At 42.9% G+C, this 13624-nt stretch overlaps 1 protein-coding gene across 1 annotated transcript in view; it reads right to left on the minus strand.

The window, feature by feature from the left end:
* Positions 1 to 545: 545 nt before the first annotated feature.
* Positions 546 to 13624, minus strand: part of SYCP2L (synaptonemal complex protein 2-like) — a 29352-nt gene continuing 16273 nt past the window's right edge. Inside the window, exons 18-27 of the mRNA XM_009884199.1 lie at positions 12596 to 12651; positions 11945 to 11999; positions 8142 to 8205; positions 6300 to 6431; positions 5487 to 5611; positions 4083 to 4177; positions 2515 to 2614; positions 2376 to 2434; positions 1834 to 1903; positions 546 to 605 (exon numbers count right to left, since the gene is read on the minus strand). Of these exons, the coding sequence (XP_009882501.1) occupies positions 546 to 605; positions 1834 to 1903; positions 2376 to 2434; positions 2515 to 2614; positions 4083 to 4177; positions 5487 to 5611; positions 6300 to 6431; positions 8142 to 8205; positions 11945 to 11999; positions 12596 to 12651 (816 nt within the window). The remainder of the gene's footprint in view (positions 606 to 1833; positions 1904 to 2375; positions 2435 to 2514; positions 2615 to 4082; positions 4178 to 5486; positions 5612 to 6299; positions 6432 to 8141; positions 8206 to 11944; positions 12000 to 12595; positions 12652 to 13624) is intronic.

The following is a 13624-nucleotide window of genomic DNA, read 5'->3' on the forward strand; positions in this document are numbered from 1 at the left end:
TTGGGGGGCTTTGGTTTCAAAGCCAGCAGTTCCCACAGTGCTGGATGCACACGAGAAAGGCTACCCTTAACATGCCCCATGCAGGGTGTAGAGGACTCTCGAGTACCTTTTCATAAGCATGCACAGTGCATCAATTTGAAAGAAACGAGGAGATTTTTATCCTATGCACACCGTATTTTACTTAGAATCAGTAATTAAATGCTTTTACATTTGATAAAGGTATTAGCAGAACACTCAAAGAAAGCAGTATATGCATCAGTTTGGTGGCTAAATCGTGATACTTAGTTCATTTTCTATTTCTTTTATATTTAACGGACCCATCTTGTAAATTTGCAGAAAAACTTGATGTTATCAACACAGGGGTGAAAACTGGACCACTCAAAAGTGTATATTCTTTTTAAGCAAAAAAAGGCTCAATATCAATATTATTTGCCTCCCCTTTTTTTCTTTCCATTTAAGGTAGATTAATATCCTTCACAGGACCACCTTCTCTATGCTGCATAAGGTGTTCAAATGTTAAGAGCAGTAATGAATTCAGTGGTTTGCTAGTCAGAAGGAACAATAAACACGTTGTTTTCTACTGCCGCCTTCATTGGGTGTTCATACTGCAGGGAAGGGAAGAAAAAAAAAAAAAAAAAAGAAAAAACATTTCAGAAGTTTATACAGCCGTTTATATTGCATAAGAAAAGAAACTGTAGAGATCCCAGAAGCACATTTAGATTCAGCTTTTAATTCTCAGGCACCCAGCCTGGAACAAGGTGCTGCAGGATGAGCAGCTCCCATGATACCATTGCTGCTTCTTCAGCCCTGCCCCTCTTTAAAGGGTATCCTTCATCAGGAGCACCTCCAGTAAGGGAAAGGCACATGTCGTGGAGCAACTCAGTGCTCGTAATGGAAACTTTTCCTTCTGAAAAGGCTCAGAATATCAGCTTTAACAACTACGGGAAACAAGTCCTCAGTTTTCAGCATCTTTTCTAAAATCCCAGGCCCAGTCTACTGTAGTGACCACCGATACAGCTGTCCCTTCAACACAGGGAGCTTTCTTCAGCTCTGTGCAGTGCAGATGTACAGCATCGCACTCATCACAGTAACCCCCCAGAAAGCCATCAGGTCAGCGCATAAAAGCTGCAACAGCAGCAAACGTACATGCGTATGTGATGGGGTGGACAAGATGGAAGCCAAGCATTGTATCAAAGTTAACAGAGTATTCAGCTTAACTTACAAATTAAAAGGAGGACTTAAGTTAGTGATTAGACTCTGAAGACTTTAAGAATTTAAACAGAATATTTAACTGGGATCCAAGGCAAATTAATAAATTTGGGTTTTAAAAGTCAAACTCTGAGGCATCAAGGCTAGATGTTGTCAGACCCAAAAAGCAGATGAGAGAAAGCATACAAGGTGGTGTTAGGCTGCAGAGGTCCTAGCCACAGGATGCCATGGACACACAACTCCAAGGGCAAGTGGGACAACGTAACAGAAAAGAACTGCATTAAAGGTCACTAACTACACAGAAACCAGCATCTGGATGAGGGAATCACCAAGATATGAACCCAGGAGAAGCATCACCACCTGATAGCCCTTGTCCTTACCTTCTCCCTTAGGCAAGTGCTTTTTCACCACTTTCCCAAGTCCCTAGCAGGGCAAACACTGCTTTCTCAATGCTTTCCAGGCATCAGGACTGTGGGTCCCATGAGGAATCAGCCCCACAGATGAACTAACCAAAGGTTTCCCCTCCCAGGACTTCAGTTTCATCTTTTCCCTTCCACCACTTATCAGTCAGGCCACAGCTCAAAGTCCACCGCTCACACAGAGCTGCCCGTGTACTGCACATACCGTTGTATTCTGGACAGTGTCAGCAAAACTCTTGGCTGTTTCACCCAGGGCCGAGTCAACAGACTGAATCCTGGAAGAAAAGTGAGCTCGTCTAGTTTGTCTGTGAAGCGTTAGTACTTACTGACAAAACTTCAGAGATGTTTACCAATAAAAATGAACCTCGTGATTCCCCCTTTTGCAGCTTTTTGACCAGCATTTGTACCAACAGTATCTTTTATATAGGAAATGATCGCCTCCTTCCACCACCTCTGACCTGTAGATACAGATGTGACCAGAGGGTATATCTTGTTCCAGACCCTGGTACAGCTCTCTTGTGCCTGTTCTGCACAACTTCCCATGCAGAGTCTCCCTCATTGCACTCTAGTCCCAATTCAGAACCCTCATGAGGCTGCAAGGGCTCCACCAATGGACACCGAGTGGACATGCCATACTGACTTCAGAATACTTCCCTGTACACAAGTGAGGCTACTACCAGCCTAACTCGTGCCTTCTTCGACCATCAGAGGAATTGTGAGCATGCAGGACAGCTGGTAGAAACGTACCTTTGCTTTTGCTGGTTGCAGAAAGAATTCAGTTTGAGCAACTGCCCATTCCAGAAGTCCTAAAAAGAGCCCCAAAGAAAACCCCCATTACTTGGGAAGGGGTACCTCTGCCGGCTAGCGCGGGAGAGGTCGTACACACCACTGCATCTTTCTCCATGCTGGCCAAGATTTGAGTTTCCTTCTCAAGACTGGCAAGCTCTTCAACAACAATCTTCTGAAAGGTCTCCAGCTTACTCAGCCTAGTGACGGAGAACAGAAACAAGTTTGACACTGTAATGTGGAGTAGGCATAAGGCAGATGACAATCCCTTCAGCACCAAACCTGTCTTTAGGCAGAAGCAAACGTCTTTGCTGAACTACATTGGGCAGTTTTGTTCTCGGGTATGTCATAGAGCACGTGACTAGCTGTGCCAGGTCAAATTGAAGAGGAGTTTAATTAGACAGCCTGTCTTAAATACCAGCCAGTAACAGAGGGCTGGGACAGAGTTTACAACAGGGCTCCCAGTGCAATACTTGCGCTCCATATTCTCCCAGGCTCCAGGGATTTCAGCAGAGATTTCTCAAGCTGAAGACAGCATCTTGGCACAAATAACCTCCGATAGGTTTTCCTACCGTGTGTACGATATACACATATAGTGTTGTCACAGGATACCAGAAATTTGTAAACCATAACCAGTTACACCCTTATTTGCTTCAGTTTGCCACCTTTCCCCTGGCAGTGAGATGCCAGCCATCATCTGCTGGTGGCTTTAGAAACTATCCTTCTGGGGTAGAAGAGATTTGGCACAGCTCTGTCCCCACTATTCTGAAGCTCTCATTGGCTCCAGGTTATTTTGTTAATAACATCAAAGCATGGCAGCAGCTCACCACCATCAATTCTTATCTTTCACCCCAAAACATTCCCTGGTTTTGTTTTTGGAACACAAACTTCTCTAAGTACCCTAAACAACAAGCAGATTCTGCTCGTAGATATCCTATTGATAGCAAAGATTCTGCACTTTAAAGGCTATTATTTCATACTATGTTTGATCTAAATCCTGCAAACTGAATGTGTAGTAGGTACAGAGGCCCGATAGACTTACTCATATCTTAGGCTGTGCTTGTATTTTGCTTATAACAAATCCATAACTATTATAATTGATTTTTTAATCTAGCTCCTATCTGAGAAACTGGACAACCTGTAAAGCAAAAGGACCTTAGAGCCCCATGTGGTAATGCTTGTAAAGTCCACTAACTGGCACTTACTTTGTGCACACAGAAACAGTCTACAGAAATGGGTCTATAACAGACCCCTTACTTTTTTCCTCCCCCACTTCATTAAGTAAATCAGAGTTTGGCTTCTTAAAACACATCGAAACGGAAGTTACTAAGTGTGACAAGAGGGTTTCTAAACAGATTTGCAAATATTGATGACAAACAGAAGACAGTCTAAGGACTGCTTCATCAACTGCTCCTAACTCAATCTTGCTTTGCATTAATCCATCCACTCTCCTCTTAACAGGCAAGCGAGGACAAATCACAGGAGCTATGCTTCTGAAGCTCTTCTTACAGAAAAGCAAGAGAAACGCACAAGCTATTTTGCCCTACAAGCCATAATAATAAGTGCCGCAGCTTACTGTCAGGTTCGCTTACAAAGAGGGATTCCTTTTCACATCAATCAAAATTTACACAAAGCTGATGCGTTTTCAGCCAGCAGCAGACAACTTACCTGCACTCATGTATCTGGTTCAGCGGGGTGGACACGTTCTTCTCTGAGGTCCTCAGGGTGTTCTGTGCACTGGTCTCCATCCTTTTGTACCGCGACTAGCCACAGGATGCAGCGTTAGGGATGAGCAACGGCCCAAGCCAAAACCTAGCAGTCTAGTTTGCAAAACCCTTCCCTGGAACACAAATCCTCCACCTTCCGCCATTCAGCTTAGTAGAAACCATCTTAAATCAAAATTAAACTGAAGTGAGACAACACATAGGCAGGATACTGCAAAGATGAACAGATTTCATTCAGCCACACTAGTTACACCAACAAACCTCTATGTAACCCATGAGACTTCAGGTCAGGGTCATGTTACCCAGCCAAAGAAGCGAGCATCACCCATACTCCAACACACTTAACAACTGCACAAAACCAGCTCTTTGTTAGCACTACTTCAGATCAGCATTAATGCAAACTGTGCAGATTTTAATCATAACCGATTTGTAAATGCAACCACTTCCAGCCTCGGTTCAAGGACTTAGCACCAAAAGTTTAGGGCAAACACCTGGCACCAGATCCAAAAAAAAGTCATGGTTGCATGATACACAGTGCTGATCCAGTATAAGTCTGCTCTGCCCCCGTCTGGTTTGTTTAAAGCTTTTAAACATAAAAAGGTTTTGTGATGGGTCAGATCCTGTCCTTTCATATTAAATGTGGTTTAATGCCCACACTACCTGTTATAGTTAAATCAACAGTAGCAGTTGGTTTCTTGCACTGCATCTCATGTATGTCTACACAGTTGAGTGAACCAGGAATACACAGCTTATATACTACCAATTGCACAACTAACACCTCCACGTACCAATTATCTCAAAGATACAAGAGCATCCTTATGGATCTACACATGTTCTAGTCAATGGGTGTAGCTTGTATTGCTTTCTGTTTCTTATTACGAATAAGTTGCATAGTCTTATATGGCAATGAAACTGCTCTGTGCGCCAAAAGCGAGCTTCCGTATTTTTTGATACATGCCCATGAGGACAACAACCCACAGCTCCAATGTAGGTACACTGTCACTATGCTGGTTTACCTTTCAGAAGGCTTTGATCCCTTCCCTCTGAGGAAAGTATTTGAAATGCCTAACCAAATCTGATGTTCCAACATATAAACAAGAAAAAGAAAAAAGGAAAAACCTAATTAAAGATTCCTTTACTCCTTTCCTGTAACACTTCTCAGAGTATACAGGTTGTGCAGAATACTTCCAACAGCTCCACACTAACAGACACTGCAGCCAAAACTCTGCTCTTGGGCACAAAATATTGATGGGATATTTGCACCTACTCCCCTGGTGATAAAAAGATTCTTTCACGTACTATGAGCAAATGCCACACATGGTACACACGTTAAGAGAGCGCACGTTACCCAGAACAATTTCTTTAGTTGGCCGGTAAAGCTTTCAAATGCAGCAATCACCCCTGAATCGCTGAAGTCTTCATGCAGCATCTTGGAAAAAAATGCATCATCCACACTGTCATCCATTTCCTGACCTAGGAGAAAGCGTATGCCCAGTTAGTACTGGAATACAAACCCTCCCGCTACCGAAGGGTTCATTGTTCATGTGAACAACATTTGTTATAGAGCTGGAATCCAAGTCTTGCTCTTCCAGAGCTCACTGAGAAAGACTTGTTAGAAAGCAGCATGGAAGAAGAGGCACAAGCACACAAAGAGCAACATATTTACAGATAATGAGGCAAAAGCATAGCACAAGGGAAAAAAGAGTCAGGCCGCTGTTTTCCTGTCTTCTACTTGTTCATTGCAAGGAAAGCCTCACGCCCGTCTGTTTAGAGCTAGCAGTGTTTTGCAGTTACTTTGTCCATTAACGGCATGCTTTTCTCAGGGTTTTTTGTTTGTTTTTTTTGTTTTTGTTTTTTTTTTTTTTTTAAATAGCTCTGGAAAATCACTATACAGAAAGATGAGAAAGTGTGGACATCATTGAGTGGCTTCCTGAGTGGAATGTGGTTAGGGAACCCAAATTTCCTTATTCACACCTCTGCATACATGGTATCCAATGGCAGCACCGCAATACGTGCCTTCTGCTACATTTTCACTTTTGGAGAAGATATGCTCCCTATAGATGCCTCTCTTCAAGCTTCTACGTGACTATGATTTCTACCATCAAAAAAGAAAAGTTGAAAGCATTTAAACACTTCACCTTAATTGCCAACCTGACTTTACCTGTTTGGATCTCTGCTTCCTTCTCTACTGAATCAAAAAATTGCCTTTGCACATAGGAAGTGTCAGAGGATAAATGACTTGTTTCCCAACTGGAAAATTTAGGCTTTTTAATGACAGTGCCACTTAATATACCTAGAAAGAGAACAGAAGATGTTTCAGAAAAAAACCTGTTCTTTTGCATAAGGTACGTGGCAGTACCTACCAGCTACTCGGAAACCGCCACTGGAATTACCAATACTGCAGAAAAGCAAGCAACTTCATTTTAGGGTCTGGCATCACTCTTACAGAACAGGATAAAACTTCACCAGCAAGTCTCTTCACTCACAAAAGCAGGCAACTAGACTGCCTAGTGCTATGCACGTAACTGGAAAATTACCATATCTCCATCTTAAAGACAATTTCATTTCTTGGCCCACTTCCCTAACCACAAAAAACCCTCTCCTGTCCAGCTTCTTCCCATTCTCTTTTCCAACCCAAGCTCACAATCTCTTTATGCTCATTTGTTCCTAAGCTAATTTCAGCTGCTTCTTCAAAAATAAAATGCACAAATACAGAAGAAGGAGAAAAACTATTCACACCCATAACAGGCGCCTTTTCTGCAGCTTTACTAGAGTTGCCATACAATTGCTTTTAACCCAAGAAAACCCTTAAGAACGGGGTGAGGGAGGCTGCAGCCTGTATTTTAGGGAAAACGTGCAAAAAAAAAAAAATCATCCATTTGTCTCACTGTCCACATTTCTGAGCTCAGTGAAGTGCCTGTTTGACTAACCACCTCTCTGGCACCTCCACAGGGCAGAAAGCAGGGAGGTGGTGGAGCCCAGGACAATGGGGACAGTCAGACCATGAGGAGCACACCAAAGTAGATTTAGGGTTCACAGAGCAAGAGTTCAAATGCAGTCACAAACCACACCTGGAATTTTTGAACACAACCCAAGTTGTGCCTTCACATGGTATCAACTCCTCTTCAACTCTAAGACTGTACAGTAAACAGAGATAAAAATTAAGTCCCCAGCACTTATCTTCCCTCAAAATCGTTGGTGCAGTGGAGGTATATTCTGCAAAAGCTGGACAGGTAAGAGACATATTGCAGACACAAACATAGTTGGCTCACAAGAAAGGGGATGCTTTTGTCCCAGACCAAAGCTTCAGGGACTCAGTCCATAGTCACAACAACAACTTTAAGACAGCCTTGCAGAACTACATCAGCATCGAGATTATTACAATGAAGACAGCCCATTGCTGCTCAACTTTCTTGAAATGGGGTTGTTTCCAATCACCATAGAGACTGTGCTGCAGTTTTGAATTAGTTTGTGCAAGTTCTGTTCCATTAAAAAAGGTCCAAAATAACACTTACCTTAAAAAAGCTACAGCAGTAACACAAGCCGTCATTTACCAAATGCTTATAATCATGGTCTGTGTCTATATTCTTAGGTATAAAGAAAGTCAACGACTTTCAGAGATGCTTATTTTTTTAATGAAGTTGCACTGCACTTTCACATCATTAAAAATTAGTTTTTGAGCTTCTATTACTTATTTCACCTATTTTGTCTTGGGTCACTGGGGTTGTAAATCCCCAGCTCTTAGTAGCTATACTAGTAGCTCCTCTGTGATCAAGGACAGGATTTAAGAGTTACTGATGAACTCAGGAATGTACATAAAAAGCATCTTGCCATAGCCTGTCATGGTATACAAACCAGAGAAAGGGATACTTTTTGCATAAGAAATATCTTCCTTCAACCAAAAATCTCAGTGCCTACTTGTCTTTGAAAGAAAAGTTACAACTCTGTCAATGCTCCTTTCTACTTTTTAAGCAGCTCTTCCACGTTATCAAGACTAACAAACCTGAGTCCTTCCGCTTCAAACTTTCTTCTTCTCTTGACAATGTGCCAGATGTATCATGATACTTCTAAGGAGAGAAGGAAAACACAGTAAGAAGGTACCCATGCTGCACTGCAGAAAAGCTGTCAGGGCTTTGCCTTCTTATAGGAACCAAAGCAAGACGATGCACTGGTTTTAGATGAGAAGTAGCCTGACAGCGGATCAGGAGTCTAAAGTGTTGCATACTGCACCTGTGTGGCCTTCTCCTCATCACTGGAAAGGCCCTTGGCAGACGCATCAAGTGACAGCGGACCCCCTTTGAGCTCCTCTGAGAGCACTTCATCTGCATGAGAGATCAACCAAAAAACACAGGTAATAGAGGTTGAATCCTGTATTGACTAGAAACCTCAATTTAATGACATACATGGTGGGGGGAAGAAACTACCACCCTCTCCTCTATCTCTTCACACAGGGAAGAGACAAACAGACAGTGGCTCAAACTCAGTCCAAAGGCTGTTTCATTTCTGGCTATCAATTAAGCTCATTCCTTCACCTCTCATTAGCCCCAGCTAATGTTCTGCCTGCTCAAGAGACTATCTACAAACAATATCCAACCCTCATAGCCATTGCAAGAAATATCAACAGGCAGAATACTTGTGAAAAAAATGTTAAGAAAAAAGGCAAAATTAAAAAAAAAAAAACACCACCAAAACCACCACCCAAAAAGCACACACCCACACATATCAAACCAGCACTTTTAATGCATTGAAGAAGATTAAAAAAGAAATACCAGCAAGATCCACTGTAGGTAAATTGTCTTCCTTGGAGCTGGCGGTGCTTTTTTTCTTTAGCATCTCCTTTTCAGCTCTTCGCCTTGATGCTCCCTGCTGAAACAATATCAAGTCTAAGCATATATTTTATTTAAACATTACTAAAGAAGTAGGGGTTTGGTTGGGTTTTTTGGGGGGGAGGGTTTTGTTTGGTTGTTTTGTTTTTTAAACATACTATGACCAGAGATACACCTGAAATATGCCTAACTTACTGACAGCTCTCTCCAACACTGAAGGAGATCTGTGCTCTGAAGTTCAATGCATGTATACGTTCTCTCTTTAGCCATGAGAGTTGCGTAGTCAAAGTTTTTCATATGCAGAAACAAAGTATTTTAGTCAAGAGAGAAGAGAAAATGTTTCCAGGGGAAAATAAAAGCTTTTAATGCAACTACCAGTTCTGGAGACATTTTCCCCAAACTTTCTGTATTTATGTGGGGCCCTTTCCAAAACATTTAATATAAAGTACAACAGCTGGGCACTGGAAAAGTATGTCATTGCTAAACTGTATTTTATTTTGCTTGATGTATGCCTGGTCCACTAATTCTCACATCAGTATAACCCATGGTCAGTTTTCCCAGAGCTATAGCTGAAAGCCGAGAAGGACAGTGCACGAACCATGACTCAGAGCGAGCATAGGACTTGGAATAAAAGCCCTGAAAATTGCCAGCAAAACACAGAGGAGAACATGAGCTTTCCTAAGGCACCAGCTTGCAGGACAGGACAGAGGAACAGCACAGAGACTAAGCCTGGTAGGACCCAACCAGGATTTCTCCAGGTATTTGGATAAGCAGCTCTAGCTCTTGGCATGACCCTAGAGCTGAACTCATTCCTGTTGAAGTCACACCTGCATCAGCCAAGGCAGGCGTCACACTGAACATGCCAATTCCTGCCCAATTTTCCATCTATCACAGGTAGATATTACAGTTTTAGAACAACTTGCTTAGGGCTCATGCACAGTTGTTTCTATGAAGTTTCATGTGTTTTCCTAAGACCTCTTTGTTTCCCCAGCCTCTAGGTCACCAGCACTTAGTAGGCAAATTTGTGCATCACAACATTCGAGAAGAAAGATAACATCAGTTTAGTTAATTCCTACTCATTTGTACACATTTTGCATACATAATGTTTTTAAATATGAGGCACCTAAGCATGACAGCTCCTCACCTTCTTTGTCTCGTAGTCACTGCCACTACTTGCAGAAGACACTGGAAGCACTGCAAGGAGAAAAGTTTACCTGGTTACTGACAACGCGACTGCGTGCCTTACCAAGTTAAGGTTTGAATCACAGCTAACTCAATTGAGTTTGGTTTTCAAGGCATTTACAAGAGAAAACTTCACAACGTTTGCATTAAGCTTCAAAGCCCCTTTCTAACAAAGCTTCTAAACGATGATGCAAATGTACGCAACTCACTGCATCCAGAGCAGTTGCCAAAAAAAAGGAGGCAAGCTCAGCAGTTTGTCCAGTGGCCCCCAAGCCCCAGCTAGGGTGCGCGTGCTGGCACTGGAGTGAGAACAGCTCCTTCTTTGGAAACACAGCATAAAGCATAATTTCTCCCTCAGCTTTATTTTACTTTTTCATCCCTACAGAAACCAACAGCTACCTGAGCAAGGTTCATTCTCCCCAAGAAGGACAGAGAGATTTCAACTCTTTCTAGGCAATTTAGTTTGAATTTGGAAGTCCCAGCAGCCAACACAGCCGTGGAGCATGACCGCAGGGGAGGCTTGCTGTTGGTCAGGCCTGAGCAGAGGATGCTATCAGAGATTATTACATCTGATTTTGCAAATCACTCTGAGGACAATCGGCCTGTCGGTGTATAAACAGGGGAGCAGGGTGCCATGGTCTGCGAACTGCGTGTTTTTTCCAGGTTTATTCACTGTGTCAATTGTATTTCTGGAGAAATGAGGAGAGGAAAGTTGTAGGGAGGAGGTATGGCCACTCCAGAGAGATCTTCTTTCCCTTGCGTTCAAGAGAATGAATGCAGCCATCAGCTCAGCACCCGTGGGTTCTTCAGCCCCTTTACACAGAAGACTGCACCCACACAGACATTTAGGTGCCAAATTTCCACCTGGACATTTGAACTCCAGTACATTCACTAGAGGGAAGGGAGCCTGGTTCTTCAAGCACGAGGGTGCACAATGCACCTCCTCCACGGGGCACCCCTCACTGCCAGCCTCAAGCCTGCTCTTTCCTGCTTGGATCAGGACTAGGCTGAATCCTCCTTCTCACCATCATCAGCCACTTCCTTATCTGCAGAACAGTAAATTGCGCATAGGTAAGTGTCAACAGGGGACCAACCTCACCTTTTAATTTACTTCTCACCCTGGGTCTTTTTCGGGTATAGTCAAGAGATTTTGGCAACGACTGTTTCTGAGAGTCAAGGATCCAGCTTTTTTCACTCTGACCAGTGCTTGTATTTTCATTGTTGCTTTCAGAGAAAAGATGTTTCCTGTAATTGGACTAAAGACACTATTAAGAGTGAGTCCTGCTCAGTCAGCTCCCTCTGTCTACCCAGAAGCCCCGCAGCCATTCCCCTTCATTTACCACCAAATTATTCCATTTCTTCCCCCCACACACAGTGCAATACCTAAAGTATTTTAAGCTGTGAAATCTGCCAAAAGAGCAACAATTAACTGTCAAACCAGCAGTATAAAAACACTAAGAGGCACATGCTTGCACTTTGTCAACACAGGGTTTACAGCATCCTCCATTCTCATCTCACCCCCCCCCTCCCCGCACCCAGATAAAAGAGCTCTCACAAGGAGGAAAGCCATGGCATGCCTGAGCTGCAGCCAAGAGCACAGTGAGAAAAAATGAACACAGACATTCACTCGCTGGTCTGGCAGTCCTGGTGCACCCTGAGCACTCCTCTCAGTAGCAACAAGCGGGCCGTTTTGAGGCTACCAGGCTCACATTCCTCCACCTCTGCGCTGGGTAAGCCTTAAACTTCAGCCGATTCGTACAGCTGGATGCAGACAGCACACAAAGCACACTCAACATACCAGCCTTCTCTCCAGCTTGTTTGATTCCTCGGTCTTGTTTCCTGTTTCATAACTCCTGCCAAGTAACCCATAAAGACCTGAGTTAACGCATCACAGCGGCGCAGAAGGGGCACAGCCAAATAGCAACGGCAGGGTGCTCCTTTGGAGAGCAGCTGGAGAACCAAACTGTTAACGCGCAGTCATTAGCCAAGTTTTGATTCTTTGGTTGGTTTCTGAAAGTAACGATCCAGGGATACCTACAAATTAGGACCTTTTAAAAGAAAAAATAGGCTGCATACTTAGAGGTGGTAAGCCCCTGGGAGTTTACTATAACCAGAGGCAGCCAAAGCAAGGCAGAGGGTTTAAGCATTTTTCAGAAATTTAATCAGGGATTTAGGTATATGATCAGGGAAGGGGGATGTTTAAGAGCTATAGTCTTACTACTGTCAAAGCAGACAGGACTCATTATTCTCTCTCATAACTTTTATATTCTCAGGTGCTATTTAAATAATAGTATCGATACACAGGTACTGTGGCAACTAAGCAAGGAACTATTTTATTAGAAACATCACACAGTCATTTTGATCCCAACTTAAAACAGCTTAACTAAGGCAACAAACTCCTCTTTCACAGAGCAAAAGGTTCATAAAGAGTGCACGTATGATCCTGTACCTCTGATTTTGTGAAGAAACTTTCTGGCCAAGAACCTTTCCTTTGGCTTCAGCAACCTAAAAGAGAAGAAAGTATTTGTCTTAAAGTCTAATTATCCCATTAAATTATCTAAAAAATTAATATCTATCAAAACTCAGAAGATCTAGCGGAGGAATGGATTACAAGTCCAGCATGGAAATTCAACTTTTTTAACGGAATGGGATTTGTTGATTGAAAGTGTCATAAATTATAACAGACAAACATTTGTTATCTTAATCAGAATTACTTTCTCTTTTCCTTGCTTTATGAATAAGATCGTTTTAAGCAATAACGTCATAAGAAGCATAATTTTAAACAATAACAGAGCTAGTAGTAGCACGCTGCAAGCGCAGCGTGCCTTATCTGGACAGCTTTTGGACAGGGCTGCTGGGACACGGGGAAGGGTACCACGAAGCAGGGTTTTATGCTGACACCCAGTGGCAGTAGCGAAGATTGGACGGTGTCCCGTTTATAACAGAAACCTGGGGTGTCCCATCGGGCACCCATTGCCTCCAAATTAACAGGCAGCAGTGACAGCATCCGCTCGAGGGAAGAGGCCAAAAAGCCAAAGGGTTTGTACGGTGAAGCCACCTTGATCCTTGATCCATCAGGAGCAAGTTTTCAGCTTCCTGGGAAAACCCGCACTGATCAAAGTTTCAAAGCAGGCTGAGCAACTCATTCTTATATGATTTTTCTAACAGTCTGCAAATATAAGTCAAGCAGAATTTCCAACATAAGTTTTGTGGGGACTGGCTTTAACCGGGGATTCCCAACATGCTAAGTGTGGCTTGAAACGGATTTCAGTCTCTCCTGGTTTAGCCTAAGAGCGCAAAGCAAAGGACGCTCAGCAATCTGCTTTCAATAATCAGTAAAACGCAAACAGAGGTTGGCCTTTGATCACAAAGATATCCCACAGCCTCCCTCAAGCAAAGCTCAAATTTCTATTGCAGTTGGTTATATCATACATTACTAACTACAAAATTCAAGTAGTGATGAGCATTCTCACCACCC

Source organism: Charadrius vociferus, unplaced genomic scaffold (assembly GCF_000708025.1).
Source record: "Charadrius vociferus isolate BGI_N301 unplaced genomic scaffold, ASM70802v2 scaffold444, whole genome shotgun sequence".
Taxonomy (NCBI): Eukaryota; Metazoa; Chordata; class Aves; order Charadriiformes; family Charadriidae; genus Charadrius; species Charadrius vociferus.